This window comes from Chionomys nivalis, chromosome 19 (assembly GCF_950005125.1).
Source record: "Chionomys nivalis chromosome 19, mChiNiv1.1, whole genome shotgun sequence".
Lineage (NCBI taxonomy): Eukaryota > Metazoa > Chordata > Mammalia > Rodentia > Cricetidae > Chionomys > Chionomys nivalis.
Genome location: NC_080104.1, coordinates 55,712,777 through 55,728,323, shown reverse-complemented (window position 1 = coordinate 55,728,323; position 15,547 = coordinate 55,712,777). Strand labels below are relative to the sequence as shown.

General features: G+C 50.6%; 1 protein-coding gene across 8 annotated transcripts in view; it reads left to right on the top strand.

The window, feature by feature from the left end:
* The window catches only part of Trpm2 (transient receptor potential cation channel subfamily M member 2), a 47,101-nt gene that overhangs the window by 650 nt on the left and 30,904 nt on the right, over positions 1 to 15,547 (top strand). The window contains exons 1-9 of one of the 8 annotated variants that reach the window (XM_057794557.1): positions 3,008 to 3,064; positions 3,510 to 3,642; positions 4,784 to 4,868; positions 4,947 to 5,181; positions 5,926 to 6,014; positions 10,004 to 10,172; positions 12,604 to 12,784; positions 13,996 to 14,162; positions 14,402 to 14,482. In XM_057794557.1, the coding sequence (XP_057650540.1) occupies positions 5,023 to 5,181; positions 5,926 to 6,014; positions 10,004 to 10,172; positions 12,604 to 12,784; positions 13,996 to 14,162; positions 14,402 to 14,482 (846 nt within the window). In that variant the 5' untranslated portion in view covers positions 3,008 to 3,064; positions 3,510 to 3,642; positions 4,784 to 4,868; positions 4,947 to 5,022. Of the gene's footprint in view, positions 1 to 3,007; positions 3,065 to 3,357; positions 3,643 to 3,993; positions 4,869 to 4,915; positions 5,182 to 5,925; positions 6,015 to 10,003; positions 10,173 to 12,603; positions 12,785 to 13,995; positions 14,163 to 14,401; positions 14,483 to 15,547 lie in introns of those variants that run through there. The other 7 variants (XM_057794558.1, XM_057794560.1, XM_057794554.1 and 4 more) reach the window with 7 other exon arrangements.

The following is a 15,547-nucleotide window of genomic DNA, read 5'->3' as shown; positions in this document are numbered from 1 at the left end:
TAAATAAAGTTTTATTGGCATATAGCCATGCTCATTCACTAACACATCCCCTATGGCTGTGTTTCCTAACACAACCACAAAAACACTGGGCCAGAGCAGCTACCGTACTCTAGAGAGAAAGTGTGGGGCTCTGGGCTCAGACCTCTTCTTCCACAGCCTCCTTCCTCGGTCCTGCTTCTCACTCGTGACAATGCAGGGAGCCATCAGATCACATTTCTGTGGTTTGCTTTTTGCTGTCCAAGCAGGGGCTTTTTAGGCATAATGCCCATACCTTAAAAAACAACCCTCCCCCACAAAAAAACCCTTCTTGTGCTGAATATTTCTTTTGTCAGAATGGAGGCGACTTTCTGGCGAGATCAGCATGTGCCGCATCCGAGTTTTATGGATGGTGCTCACTGTTTTTATGGATGGATATTTCAAAAATGCCATTGTGATGGCATCTTGTAAGCTGTGATATGGCCTTCCTGTAACCTGTGGTTCTTCTCTAAAAGAGAAAGAACCACTTGGGGCCACACAGCACAGACACTTCATGGGAGATGTGAGGCTCACTGGCCATTTCCCTTAGATGATGTTCCCACAGCGGCCCTGGGCTACTTGGAACCAGAGGCCAGTCTGTTCATCAGCTGGCCATGCTGCAATTACTGTCTTATGAAATATTAACTGCACATAGTTACTTCAGTTAATGAGATGTTTTAGGCAAGGAGCCTGGGTCTGTGTGTTGCTGGCATGGGGAGGAGGGTAGCCACTGCCTTACCTGTTACCCTAGGTCTGGGCATGTCTCCAGGGAGTGGCAGCCAGTCCTATAACCTACTACTCACTGAGCTATGGTTGCCAGGCTCTAGGAACACGGTAGTGGACAGGGAAGAGATGTAGGTACCTGCACAGCAGGCAGCCTAGCAGGGCAGTCACAGCTCTGATAACCATGTGTACATTCGCCTGGTCTGTGAACCAGCCAGATGGGAGACCTAGCCAATGGGAGTGACCAGCTCCTCCCAGTGCAATTTCTAATAACATGTTGTAAAGAAGCTATCAAGTGTTGTCCTTGCAAATAGTGTATCTTTACCGTGACTCTGTGGAGACTGGGGTGGCTCTGCAGAGGGAGAGATGATGGGCAACCTCAGTGGTGAGCATCAGCAAGCTGTTTGGTGCAGTGATTCCCCTGCAGACTTTACCCCAGGCAGGGAAAGAACAGCCCACAAAGAGACAAGACTGAAACTCGGCTCAGCCCGATTTTATTGTAACTGGTATTGGACCAAGACTTCTAGGGTCTGGCCCAGGTCATTTTACCTTAGCCATGCACACCATGGCTTACTTCAAGCACACCACACTTTTTGAAGAAAGTATTCAGACAACAATTAACTCAGTTCCAAGTACACAACAATTTATGACATGTTTGCTTTGAGATTCTTTACAAAGTCCATCTGGCTTCTTAAAAATGGGCACTGCTGACTCAGAGATAGTGCCCAAGGTTTAGGGTCTAGGAAGTTTCACTAAGGTAAACAGTGCTGGTGGGTATCTGGATTGGCCTGGCCCTAAGATAACGCAGAAGTCACTTAGGCTGTTGTAATGCACAATCATAAGATTGGGTTTTATGGTCTAAAAGCAATGCTCAAGACTGAGGGAAGAAAGTTGTTTTTTTTTTTTTTAAAATATTTATTTATTTATTATGTATACAATATTCTTTCTGCATGTATGCCTGAAGGCCAGAAGAGGGCACCAGACCTCATTACAGATGGTTGTGAGCCACCATGTGGTTGCTGGGAATTGAACTCAGGACCTTTGGAAGAGCAGGCAATGCTCTTAACCACTGAGCCATCTCTCCAGCCCCGGGAAGAAAGTTTTGATAAGTAAAACCATAAATTCTGGGAGACAAGGCAGAGCCTGTCTCCTCCGACAGCAAAGGATCACCAGGTTGCATACAGGACATCATTCCTAGCGGTCCAGGAAGAGCAGCTACACCCCTCATTCCGTTGAAGAGGCAAGAAGCTGTATGTCAAACTTTCCTTGCTTCACCTGTGCACAAGGCTCTTTGCCCTCTACAGGTTGGCTCACCTGGGGTGGCGAAGCCACAGGCCAGCTGTGGAGGGACCTTCAATAGTATATGCTTGAGTCAGGATCTGGATGGGGGACTCGTACCCTGGGGAGATGAGAGAGGAAGCTGCTGGCCAGACATGACTTCCTTGGGCAGATCCCCCATGATCTAGATCAGCAGTCATAGGTCAGTCCTGTTCACTTTCCTGGCACTGAGGCAGACGGCTCGGGAGTTCTGCCGGGCATTGCCTTCTGGTGTTGGGAATGGAGAACACAGCGTGTGATTTAGGGATGAAAGAGTGAGGAAGTCACAGTTGGCGTCTTAGAAGCCAGTGTGGTCCTTGTCATTCTCAAGAACCAGGCATGACACATGCCCACTGTGGGGTGGACATCTTTGGGTCCTAGAACCTCCCTGGTTGCAGGCTCAATTTGGGATTGATCCCTTGGGTTTGGGTTCTCCCTGTCTCCTCTGTTGTGTGACACATTTGGGGGTCTTGAAGCTGATGTTGCCCTCAGGTCCAATGTTAGTCACTCCCTGGGAGTGGTTTTACTTCTATATGTCTGTCTGTCTGTCTGTCTGTCTGTCTGTCTGTCTATTTGTTGGCTTTAGGTGCTGCAAATGTGTGGGTTTTTTAGCAGGAGGGTTCTGAGACAGGTGTATGCTGGGTACTTAACTGGACTCAGGTCTAACAGGGGTCACCTGACTCTTTCCCAGGCTGCCTTTGTGGTTTAGGCTTTGGAGACAAGGCCTTATGCTTTGTGGGCGATCCTACCGTCAGACCGCAAATGCCATTATTCTGAGCGTTTGTCACTAGGTGTCCTGAGGAGGCTGGCTGACCCGCACGTGGAACATCTCAGGGGGCCCAGTACATGCTTGGCTTCACGTTCTTAGTTACAGCTGCCATGCAATCAGGTTGAGTGACGCAGAGTGCGGGGCGGGCCACCCAGGCTGCGCCTAGCCCTGAGATGTGGGGCAGGCTGCCGTCCTGCGCAGTTGCGCAGAGTGACGCTGGGGTGCGCGGCCTCTGAGCAGGTACCCGGCGCTGGTGAAGGGGCGCTGACCCGGCATCTGGAAAGGAAATGCGGGTTTAGTCGGGGGAAGGAAGTGCTGGTTGCAGGGGGTCAGGCGGAAGGCAGGGAGGGTGCTACTCGGCACCGGGAGGGAGTGTGAGGTGCGGGGGGGTGGGGGTGGGGGTAGGGGGGGGTTGCTGTGTCCTTTGAGTGTGGCTGAAGAAAGTGCAAAGACTGAATCTTGGACCTTGGTGCAGGCATGGACTGGAGTGCGGTCAGCTCTCTGATGCAGAAATTTCGGCTTGGGTGGGGGAATGTTGTGCCCAGGGATAGGGGTTGCGGTGTTGAGGGGCTGCAGGGTTTGTACGGGCTCTGAAGCTAGTACACCATGCAGGCTCAATGTCAGCTGGTGTGATCTGTGCCCACACCACAGTACAGCTCTCGGCTCATGCTCTGAACCCTCATAGGGGACTGGAGATTAGCTCCTGTGCCCTTTCCTGTGTTTCCAGGTTAGTATGCCTGAGGATGTCTGAGGATGTCTGGGGAGCAAGCCGAGGACTAGCGGGAAGCCTGAATGCCATAGCGTTTACACTGAGCAAGGTAGGGAAGGTGTCATATGTCCCAGTCACCAGCCAGGGCTCACAAGTTCCTCCCCGCCCCACGCAATAAAGTCTCTTATGTTTTCTGATACATCTGTGCCCTGGGGTGCCCAGATACACTGTGGGTCCAGAGGTCCTGAGCTCAAATGCCAGTTTGGAAGATGTTCCCAGAGTCTGATTGCATTTGGCTACACATCCATTCCTAATGAGGGTTATCTCAGCAGGAACTGCACTCAATTGCTGTGGGGCTGTAGGGGAGGGTGTGCCACTGCCCCCCCACTTTTGAGCCTTTTCTGTCTCTACTAGTGACAAAATGGGGTGGGTGGGGGAGGGGATGGCAGATCAAGGGGCCAGAGCATCTGCCTGAAGCCAGCAACTGTAGCCACAGTTCAGCCTAAGAGCCCCAAGGAAGAAGTGCTGACCAGTAAATGGGCAGAGAAACAGCTTGGAGAAGAGATGTTCAGCGCAGGGAGAGGCTGAAGTGTGGGGTTGGTTTTTGCCCCTTGGCAACCCTTTTATGCCTGTTGGAGTAGTGGAATGAGGGGTGATTATCATCACAGGAATTAGGGGCATTAGGGGATACATCTCAGGAAGCACACAAGACTAAATACCTTCTTTTTTTTTCTTTTGAGATAGGGTTTCTCTGTGTAGTCCTGGCTGTCCTGGAACTTGATTTACAGACCAGGCTGGCCTTGAACTCAGAGATTGGCTTGCCTCTACCTCCCAAGTGCTGGGATTAAAGGTGTGCACCACCATGGATTTCCCTGAGAAAAACTGGCAGCTTTTTGCAGCCTCAGCCAAGCAGAGCCAGGGAGGAAGGGTTTGCATCAACAGGCTGGCTGTCGTTAACAGCTGACTTCTCAGGATGTAGCAGTATGGTACTTCCCAAAATCTACTTTGTGGGCAGCAAAGGCTTTTGTTTTCCTTTTGGAAAACGAAAGAACCCAACTGAGCTCTGTAATCACGAGATGAAGAACCACAGGGCACACACCAGGGCGTGTGGTGGCCACAGGAAGTTGTCTTCCTTTACTGGTCTGGGCGCTCATTCGGGGAGCTGGTGAATGGTGGAGCTATGGAGACACCTGAGATTGCAGCCGTTAGGATTGGGCTTGGAGAGCCCTCAGCTGTATATGTGTTTGTAGACTGCCCAAAGCGCTAGAACTCTGGAAGCGTGGAGAGACATCTAGCCCGACAGGGGGAAATAGATGAAGACCACAGAGGAAAGAGGTGGGTGTTCCTCTCAGAACTACAGCCTGACCTTCTTCCTCTTTCAGATGCATTTCAATACCTCTCTCTCACCTCCAGCTTCGCAAATGAGAAAAGACTTCCCTGAAGACATCTAGAAATCTCCCTCTCTGGGGCGAATCTAGAACTGTGAACGATGGAGTCCTTAGACCGGAGAAGAACGGGTGCTGAGCAAGAGGAGGGCTTTGGGATGGAGGCCAGGAGGGCCACCGATCTGGGTATGGTCCCCAATCTCCGGCGAAGCAATAGCAGCCTTTCCAAGAGCAGGAGGCTTCTGTGCCCCTTCATTGAGAAGGTAGGCTTCCGTTGGCTGATTGTTACATCATGGGCCACAGAAGCAGCCCAACGATCACCACTGCTTAGGTCACCCTGGGCTAGTCAAGGCAGTCAGTGACCATAGGGTAGGCTCATTTCTTACCTGGGTCTACCAACCTCAGGGTCTCCAACCCAGAGATGCCCTTTGGGAGAGGAGAGCCAGAGATAGGGTATGACCCCAGCCAGACTGCTGACTGAGTGTTGCCCAACCACAGCCCTTTGAGAAATGGCCAGGCGGACACTGAGGCCCTGTGCCAGATAACGGAGGAAGCCCTTACTTCTCTTTCTCAATCGTGCACTAACTCTAGTTCCTGTCTTTCTGTGGCGTCCAGGGGCATCGCATCAGGTCCCAGGCCGGTGTCACCAAAAACCCTTGAGTAATCATGTTGAAAGTGTATTTGAGTTTGTGCTCAGGCAGGTGGGAGGATGGCTTCAAAGCCAGGTACCAGGTACCAGCCAGATTTTCACCCCCAACGTTCTTTTCATATCATACAATTCCCAAGGAAAGCGAGCTGTAAAGTGCTGAGCACAAAGTATCCCCAAAAGAAAACGATTGCATAGTCTCATCCCTGTCTCCTGAGCACACACCCAGAGCCCAAGCAAGGGTGCTTTTAAGTTTTAATGTGGCTTCGGGTCCCTCAGTGGAAGCTGGTCAGGGAGCAGAGAGGTGTCCAAGGGACGCCTGGGGGCTTCGTAATGCCAGCATGCTCTTTTTGACTCCCAGCAAGAAAACCTCAGCTCATGGATTCCTGAAAACATCAAGAAGAAGGAATGTGTGTATTTCGTGGAAAGTTCCAAGCTCTCTGATGCAGGGTAAGTGGCATGACTTTGATGAAGGTCTCTGAGCCATTTCTCCAGGTGCGGTGAGCATGGCTGATCAGACCCGCTTATGCGACCTCAGCCAGGGCCAGTAAAGGGGCATCTGGGGTTCATGCCAGGCTGAGAATCTCCCCCATCTCATCTCAGGAGACACTTGGGGAACGTGCCCAGTCCATCGGCTTCACATCCCTAAGAGTTCTTTGAGGCATGGCATGTGCTTTGCAGATAGGTTGGCCTAAAGCAGAGGGTGACCTGTACTGAGTCTTGCTGTTGGCTGCACATTCAGATCAAGCTTGACGGGCCAGGGCTCCATGACAAGTCTTTGGAGCTTCTTGGTTTCCAAAGAGTCAGGGATCCAGGAACTGTAGGGACCTAGGGGCAGTCCACAGACCAAATGTCCTTAAAAGCTGCATCAGAGGGTCCTGCTGCCGCAGGGTCTTTGGGTCATCTTCTCTCCCATCACTTAACCCATAGTGAGACTATGGACTCTGAGACCAGGATGGAGGTGTTAGCGGTTGCTCCAAGCAGCTGGATATTGCTGTTGCCCAGGTGGGACTGTCTGCAGGTGGGGCCAGTCAGAGGGACTATGGAGCAAATGGAGGCCCAGCCCTGTTCCTAGGATTGCAGCACTCTTAGAAACTGCTCTCTGAGGTGGGGTCCCTGAGACGGAACTGGGTGACGATCTATGTTGTAGCCCCCTTCAACCACCTACTCTTTTCCTTTTCTCGTGGAAACCTCCTCCTCACCAAAGGCCAATGGCAGGTACCACCTCTGCAGTGTAGCCTCCCTGGATTCCACAGGATGTAGCCCTTCCCCCCCAGCAGGCTCCACTGATAGCTGTGCTGTGACTGGGGGCTTAGCGCTCATCTCTCTGAGAGATCGTGTTGCCTCTGAGTCCTGTGACCTCTCCTGGCATGATCAGTGGGAACCCCAGGGCGTGGACGCTTTGGGGCCCATTCACTGACCTGGGTTCTTTTCAGGGAGGAGTCTCTGCTTCCTCTGTCAGTCCTGAAGGGAGAGGCCACCACCACTGTAGCTCACAGCTTTACACCAGGAATGCTACTGTACCCAGGGAGTAATCAGTTTCCAGCGAACTTCCCTGAAAAAATAACAGAGCAAAACTATGTCTGTCCTAAAAACCACACAGGCTTCTTTTCAGTCGTTCTGAAAGGAATGCAATGGCTCCTGGGGCTCCACACTGTTACAACAGGAGCATGACTATGTATTCTATGCAAATGTTATGACTCATGGGAGGGATTTCCGTATCTGCGGAGCCTAGAATCCATTCTCTATGGACACCAAGGGGCCAACACAGAAAGGGACCAGGGACTCCATGTAGAAAGAACAGCCCTCTTCACGCCCCAGGGGGAGAGACACAGGGCACAGCTCTGTGTGCCTCCCACATGCTGGCTTTGCTCAGAAACTGGGTACTTATACTGATTTAGTCAATGCGGTCTATGTGAGTTTGGGGGTCCCATGTGCTCACCAAGAGTTGAGAGCTCTACATGGTGGTGCTTAAAGTGGAGGGTCGTGGCCATGATAGATAGTACCTTCTCCAGTTGCCTATGCTGGGCTTCTGCCCTAGAAGCCAGAGAGACTCTGTCTTAGCTGCTGTCTGTTTCCATGAAGAGACACCATGATCAAGGCAAAGTATTTTATAAAAGCATTTAATTGGGGCTTGTTTGCAGTTTCAGAGGGTAAGTGTGTGATTATCTTCTAGTAACCAGTACTCCAATCTTTACATACATTTCCATTTGTCACTTGGAGAAAGTCATAGGAATGGAGTCATACACCTCCAGGTCTGTGCCACACACATGGCACCACACAGTGGGGGCCTGTGCCCTTTGACACGTACGTAGCCTTTGGGTGCCATTCATGTTTCTGCACCAACTCTTTCACTGTTGAGTAATTCTCTAATTGTATATATTTGAGGTGTGACTTTGTAGATAATAACCAGGTCCTAATTTTTGCTTTTGTTTTGTTCTTTAATCCCATCTGTTTGTCTGTCTGTCTTTCTCTGTAGACCAGACTGGCCTACAGATCTATCTACCTGCCTTTGCCTTCCAAGTGCTGGTGCTTGGTATAGTCTTTGTTTTTCAATGGGTGATGTGGGATTCCCCTCTGTGTGCTGTGATTACCATTAATGAATAAGAAAACTGCTTTAGACCTATAGCAGGGCAGAACTTAGCTAGGTGGGGAAAACTAAGCTGAATGCTGGGAGAAAGAAGGGCGGAGTCTGAGAGAAACAATGGAGTTGCCACCAGAGTCAGACTGCTGAAACTTTGCTGGTAAGTCACTGCCACATGGTGATACACAGATCAATAGAAATGGGTTAAATTAATATGTAAGAGTTAGGGCTGAGCATTCCCTGGCCTGAGCAGCCAGGAGCTAAAGAGCAGTCTCCTCCAATAAATGGGTATATTTGATCACTTACATTTAATATAATTATTGCTGCTTTAGAGCTCAAACCCACCGTGTTTGTTTTTTTTTTTTTTTTTTTTATCATCTGCTTTCTGTTTCAGTTCAGCTTCTTTGTGGTTATCAAAGTTACATTACAAAGTGTGTCACAATCCGCAAGTGTTGGTAGGCTGAGCGTTACAGTGGAGTGTAGAAACAGCTCCTTTTACCCCTCCTGACTTACAATTGTCTAGAATACCGTGTTTGACCCAGTTCAGCCATCAGACATAATTTTAAAACTCAAGAGAAATGAAATATATTTACTGACATTTTCACGGTTTCTATTGTTTCACCCTCCCCATGCTCAGAATGTCTTCGTCCTTTCACTTCCGTTTAGATAATTTCCTTTACAAGTTGTTTTTAAAAAGAGGGTCTCATGTAGCCCAGGTTGGCCTTGAACTCCCTAAGTAGCTGAAGACGACCTTGAACTTGAACTAATCTTCTTGCCTCTAGTCCCACCTCCTGAATACTGGGGTCTCGGGGGTGCCTTTCAGCATGCTAGGAAGCCCCTGCCAATTGAGCTACACCCCCACTCCCTTTAGCCATTCTTTGGACTTGTTCTACTGTTGACAACTCTCCTTGATGGTAGTTCAGCTAAGAGCATTCCTTGACTTCTTTATCCCCAGTGGGAAGTTTTGCAGACTATAGAATTCTGGGTTGTAGTTTTTTAATCTTTCAGCACTGAACCTCCTATTTTATGGCTTCCGTAGCTTCTGATAAAAAGCATGCTGTTTTTAACCTGGGTGTGATGGCGTATGCTTTGAACCCCAGCACTTGGGAGGCAGAGGCTGGCGGATCTCTATGAGGCTGGAGAGGTGGCTCAGCAGTGAAGAGCACTAGCTGCTCTTTCAAAGGACCAGGGTTCAATTCCCAGGACCCAAGTAGGGGCTCATCTCTGTTTCTATCTCCAGTTCCAGGGAATCTGATGCCTTCTTCTTGCCTATTTGGGCACCAGGCACACAGGCAGGCAAAATACTCATATGGATTAGAACAACAACAGAAACAGAGGCTTGTGGGGAGAGAAATTGGCAGGTGCCATTGTGGCCTTACTACTGTCCAGCTTTCTTTCTCCTTTGGTTTTGGAAGTTTGATGAAGCATTTTTAACCTGGTTGCTGTAAAGTCCTCCCCAGATGACTCTTGCACCTGGCCCATTCTTGTGGGAGTGTCTGGCGTGGCTGACTTGCTTGGTGTGATTAATGATTTTTCTGACTTTTGTGTTTTAGCTGGCCCTGACTCTGTCTGTGGGAGAGAGGGGCAGCATCTCATTATTGCCACAAAGGAAAAGTTCAAAGGCCAAGGCCACTCACTGGCTGTCCCGTTTGGTTCCTGGCTGATGCCACCTGCTGGGGGGGGGGGGCAAGGATACCTCATACTCACTGCCCACATGGTACCTTTGACACTCAGGCAGGGTGTCTTGTCCCTGCTGAGTGGGATGAGTGTCCTGACTCTCCTCTGGGTCCCCCCATGTCCCTGTAGAGAGCCCCAGGGGTGTTTCATTCCCGTGATCACCTTGGTGTCTTCACAGGAAGGTAGTGTGTGAATGTGGCTACACCCGTGAGCAGCACTTGGAGGCCGCCATCAAGCCTCACACCTGTCAGGGCAAGGAATGGGACCCCAAGAAGCATGTCCACGAGATGCCTACAGATGCCTTTGGCGACATCGTTTTCACAGGCCTGAGCCAGAAAGCGGGGAAGGTGGGTTCCATTGCACTCATTCTTCATTGTGTTGGTCCCTGTGACCCTGTAGCAGATTTCCTGGAGGGTGGGGGAGAATGAGAGTAGGCATCCAGGTGCGTGGAACCCACTATCCACCGAGGAATGGCTTGGGGTGGTTTGTACTCTTCAGGCAGACGAGAGGTCTGTAAGCAGGAGGAGGAGTACAGGATGTCCTAAGCGAGATATGGGCTCATTCTGAAGGGCCCATTGCCGGTCTGGGTGTAGGGGAAGGAGGAGAAGAACTCAGGACCTAGCACAGATGTGGTTGGCTTCTGAATGGTGGCGAGGGAAGGGAGGGGAGAGGGTGAAGCCCCGTGTGGGAAGCGGAGGCAGGAGCCCCTGCAGGTGTCTGTACCCTGGGCAGGAGGTGACACAGGTGCAGGAGGAGGTCCTGTCATCCGGTCTCAGGTCAGAAAGAGCAGTATGGAGAGGTCTCATCTCTAGCTCAAAGGTATGATAGGCAGAGCCATGGTGGGTTTGAAACCAGCTGATCCCCAGTCCAGGTTCCTAACCTGACAGCCTTCTGGCTCCAGCTGCTTCTCCAAGGGCAGTGACAGGGAGAGTCCCGAGCCAGGGACAGTTAGTGGTGGGGGACACCAGGGAGAGGGACACTTGTTTAGAATAATAAGGTATGTCCTGACCTCAGTGAATCCCTTCCTGAGTCTGTGTGTGTCCCCACCGGGTTACTTTCTTGTCCCATGACAATGGCAGTTTCTGGAGGAAGGATTTATTCTGGCTTACGGTGTGAAGAGATGAAGTCCATTATGGTGGAGTTCCAGGTGCTTGAAGCTGTGGGGTGGGGGTTGCTGGTTGCATCTTGGTGGACCAAGAGACACACACAGAGAGAGATGAGAGATGAGTAGGAAAGCCGTGCTATCTTCACCAAATCTTGTTTCCCAGCGACCAGCAATCCACTTCCCCCAGACAGATGCCACCTCCTAAAGGTTCCACAGCATCTCCTTCCTCCAACTAAAGATCAGATGTTCAAACACATGCGCCTGTGGGGGAATGTTTCATATTTAAACCATAGCACCCACAACATGTCTCCTTAGCCCCTTCCCTTCCAGACATCATGTGGTTTACAGTCCAAAGGGAAAGACCATGAGAGGATGGTCCTGGACACCGGCTCAGCCCTGTGAGAACAGCCGTGGTGAGGGCTGGCAGGAAGCAGCCACTGTAGTATCAATTAGCATTTGCTGTTATGCTGTGTCCTGTCAGCTCTGGAGGTTCCTAATGTCCCTTTGGATTTTGCATTGTCCATCATCCCGCTCACGGTCCCTCAGGTGGATCCTAATCAAACTGAATCTCCTTAGACAGTTGATTTAACTAGAGTGGAAAAGTCCCCGGTGGGATGAGGGCTACAGTGCTTGTCTGGTATACATGCATCTCTGAGTTCTATCCCTAGTGCATGCACACACACGCCCATGCACATGCACACACATACATGCATGCACTCACACACACACATGCATGCACACATACATGTATGCAAATACAAACACACGCACACATGCATACATGTGTGTACATGCACACACATACACACATATACATGCACGCACACATGCAAACACACATGCATGCACATATACATATGCATGCAATACACAATATACATACTCATGCATACAAGCAAATACATATGTATGCAGGCACACATGCACACACAAATACATACATGCATATACAAGTGCACGCATGCAAACAACACAAAGTCCATCATGAGCTTAGGGTGTTCTGGAGTGTGAAGCCAGGGGCCTTCCACGTTCCATTCCCCCATCCTACCCAGGGGCAGACAATGTGTACACATAGCAGGCCAAACCCAAGAAAGTCAGTAGGGCAGCTAACACGGGGAGTGTGAGAACAGGAAGCAGATGGGGTGGAGGTCAAACCACATGGAGGAGCCAGTTCAGGGAGTAACAAAGGAGGGTGTTTGTGGGGGGTGGTCTGAGCTGCTCCCTAAGCAGAGAGGATGAGGAAAGAGGAAGTATGGGAGAGGGAGCTAGCTGGACCTAGGGGTTTTGTAAAGAATAGTCTAGATTTACCTAGGGAGCCTCTGTACTTGGGCCTCTCTTCTGGGCCTCAGCTCCTTTTTCTTCTTACAACCTATGTCTTGACTATACATTGCTGGCTACTTTTCTTCCTGGGTGTGAACTCAAGATGTCCAGCCCCAGGCTGAGCAGGCAGGGCACAGGTGACCCCACTCTGTTGAGTGTGAAGGTTGAAGCTATTCTCTCAGGGTTCCTCACTATCTCACTATCCCCTACAGGGATCCCTTTCTGTCCCTTGTGTGGTTCCCTTGCCCTGCAGGATGCCCTCACGGACTCCTGCAGGGTGTCCTTGTGCCTTGTAAGGTTCCCTTGCTGTGTCTCCTGCAAGGTGTTCTCACCAGCCCGTGATTCCCCTGCAGTATGTCCGGGTCTCCCAGGACACGCCCTCCAGTGTCATCTACCAACTCATGACCCAGCACTGGGGCCTGGATGTTCCTAACCTCCTCATCTCGGTGACTGGTGGAGCCAAGAACTTTAACATGAAGCTGAGGCTGAAGAGCATCTTCCGGAGAGGCCTGGTCAAGGTGGCCCAAACCACAGGTGAGTGCTGAGACCCCGCCCAGGCCATGAGTATAGCTCAGGATGAAGGATGAAGGAGGGCTTTGGGGATCAATGTTATGGGTACTGGGAAACTCTTGTGGATAGCTGAGTTCACACCCCAGTCTGGGTCAGATTCCTTGGTCCCTCATCTACAGGCAACCTTTCCCTTGATGCCCAGCTGCCTCTCAGCTCTCACTACTCATTTCCCTGACGTTTATAGTCACATAGCCACTGCCATGTGCTAATGGGCTAGATTAAAAAAAAAGATTTTGTTTTACTTAATGCCTGTGTGTCTGCATGTCCTTGTGTGTGAATGCGTGTGTATGTGTGTGAATGTTACATGTGCTCAGATGCCTGTGGAAGACTGAAAACAACACTGGATCCCCTGGAGCTGCTGGAGTTAGAGGTGGTTGTGAGCCTCCTGACATGGGTTCTGGGATCAGAACTTAGGTACTCATAACTGCTGCTGTCTCTCCAGACCCTAGATTTGATTTGATTTTAGTGTCCACATCACACGTGTCTTTGAGGCACTCATTTCAGAGGTCTGGCCAGCACTGTGCAGTGAGCTCACCACCCAGACAACAGCAGATGGCTCATGGAGCGCAATGAGAGCTCTGCCCACATGCCCTCTCTTTAGGGCTCAGGCAGGACCAGCAGACCCCACTTGTCACTTGCTGCCCTATAGGTAGAACCAATTCACTCAGCCCTGGCATTCTTACCCTGACCAGCATGCAATGCACCCCTGAGGGTAGGGGAGACAGCGACAGAAAGAGTGGCCCCTGTAGGGGCCACCGTAAGCCATGTGGCTTTAGACGTATGTCTGTTAGGAGTAGGGCCAAGGAATGTGGAATGAGGAATCATCTACCATTCTCGGGTATCAGACATGGAGAAGAAGGTGGAAAGTGGCAGGTCCTTCAGATCCTGTGTGCTCCTCAGCCTTCGACAGATAGAAGGCAGAGGGGAAGGAGAGAAGATTGGGGGGGGGTCTTTCCTGTTGTCATCTTTGCAATGTGGGGAGCTCAGGTCCCAGAAAGGCATCAGAAACATACTGTCACAGTACAGCATCTCCTCCTTAATCCTGCTTTAGAGACATATCTGCCAGTGTACTTGATGAGGTTCCATGTCAGGAGCACGGTGGGACTCCGGGGGTCACTACTGGCTCGACAAGAGGCATATTGGAGCCTAGAGGCATGGCCTGTCTCTTTCCGCAGGGGCCTGGATCATCACTGGAGGGTCCCACACGGGTGTGATGAAGCAGGTGGGTGAGGCGGTCCGAGACTTCAGCCTGAGCAGCAGTTGCAAAGAAGGAGAAGTCATCACCATTGGCGTAGCCACATGGGGCACCATCCACAACCGAGAGGGGCTGGTCCACCCCACGGTGAGTAACCAGTCCAGAGTGAGCCTGGGTCAGAGGAGGAAGGCTGGGAGCAGAGGGAGAGGAGACCAACTCTCTACAAAGACTGCAGGGAGCTTGTTGAGTGTCGGGGGAGGACCTGGTGCTGCAGGGCACAGGTCTGACTTAGGTAATGTAATAACTTGGACACAGTGAGCAGGGTGGGTGGCTAACATGGACAGCCTTAAGATCACAGGAGGGATCCACATGCTGGTTATTAACAGGTCGGGGTACATCTCAAGAGTCGATTGGATAAGAAATGGGCTACAAGGAAAGGGAGTGACCGACTAGAACCTCACAGTCAAGTAAGCATGGGGGTTAGATTGAGCCAGCTCTCTGACCACAAAGTCTGAGGTCTTATTTTTTTTAAATATTTATTTATTAATTATGTATACAATATTCTTTCTGCGTGTATGCCTGAAGGCCAGAAGAGGGCACCAGATCTCATTACAGATGGTTGTGAGCCACCATGTGGTTGCTGGGAATTGAACTCAGGACCTTTCGAAGAGCAGGCAATGTTCTTAACCACTGAGCCATCTCTCCAGCCCCAAAGTCTGAGCTTTTATCTTTGAGCCTCTATGCTCAGAGGCCTCCAGCCTGGAGGCCCACAGAGCCATGGTTTCTGGCAGTCAGCAGCAAGTTGGGCTACCCTTTAATGCAATACCCAGAGCTTGGCTCAGCAGCTGCTTAAGAATGGAGACTTGAGTTGGATAACTTGGTTTACTAAGGGGGGTTTCTAAGGACACTTTGAATAATCTGTACTAATGAGGACATGGACATTTAATTCATTGTCAAGGAAATCTGGGGATAACATAGTCTGTGGCTAGAGAAGGTTCTTGTCACTGCTGACAAGTGTGCCTGGCCCAGTGTGCAGTCTTGATCTTTCTTTTGTGTCAGAATCATGGAGTGTCTCCCTGGGCAGGATGGGTAAGACTGAGGCTAAGGGAGGCTTGGGGGAGTTCTGAGCTGAGAATCCTCTGGATGTTCCACTGTTCCATTGTCTGTGGACAGTAGACAAGGTGTCTGGTCCAGCAGATTAGTCTCCTGGGGTCTCGTAAAGCATGATCAGACACTGGTGGCAGAAAGCAACTCACTTATCCACCTACAGTTAGATGTCACTCTCCCACAGCACAGACACCACCACTCGGCCCCAGTGAAGATGAGGTTCTACTATTCTGGGGCTCTGATGAGGACCCTTCCTGCCCTTTTAACTTCTGGTGATTCTGGAAGTTCCTGGGGACCCCATCCAGATTCAGGTTAATTTTCTCCTGGTTGGATTCTTAACATCACAGCTGCAAAAGCCCTTTCTCCAAATAAGGGGCCACGAGCAGATTCTTGGTCTTAGGACGTGGTATCTTTGGGGGGACATT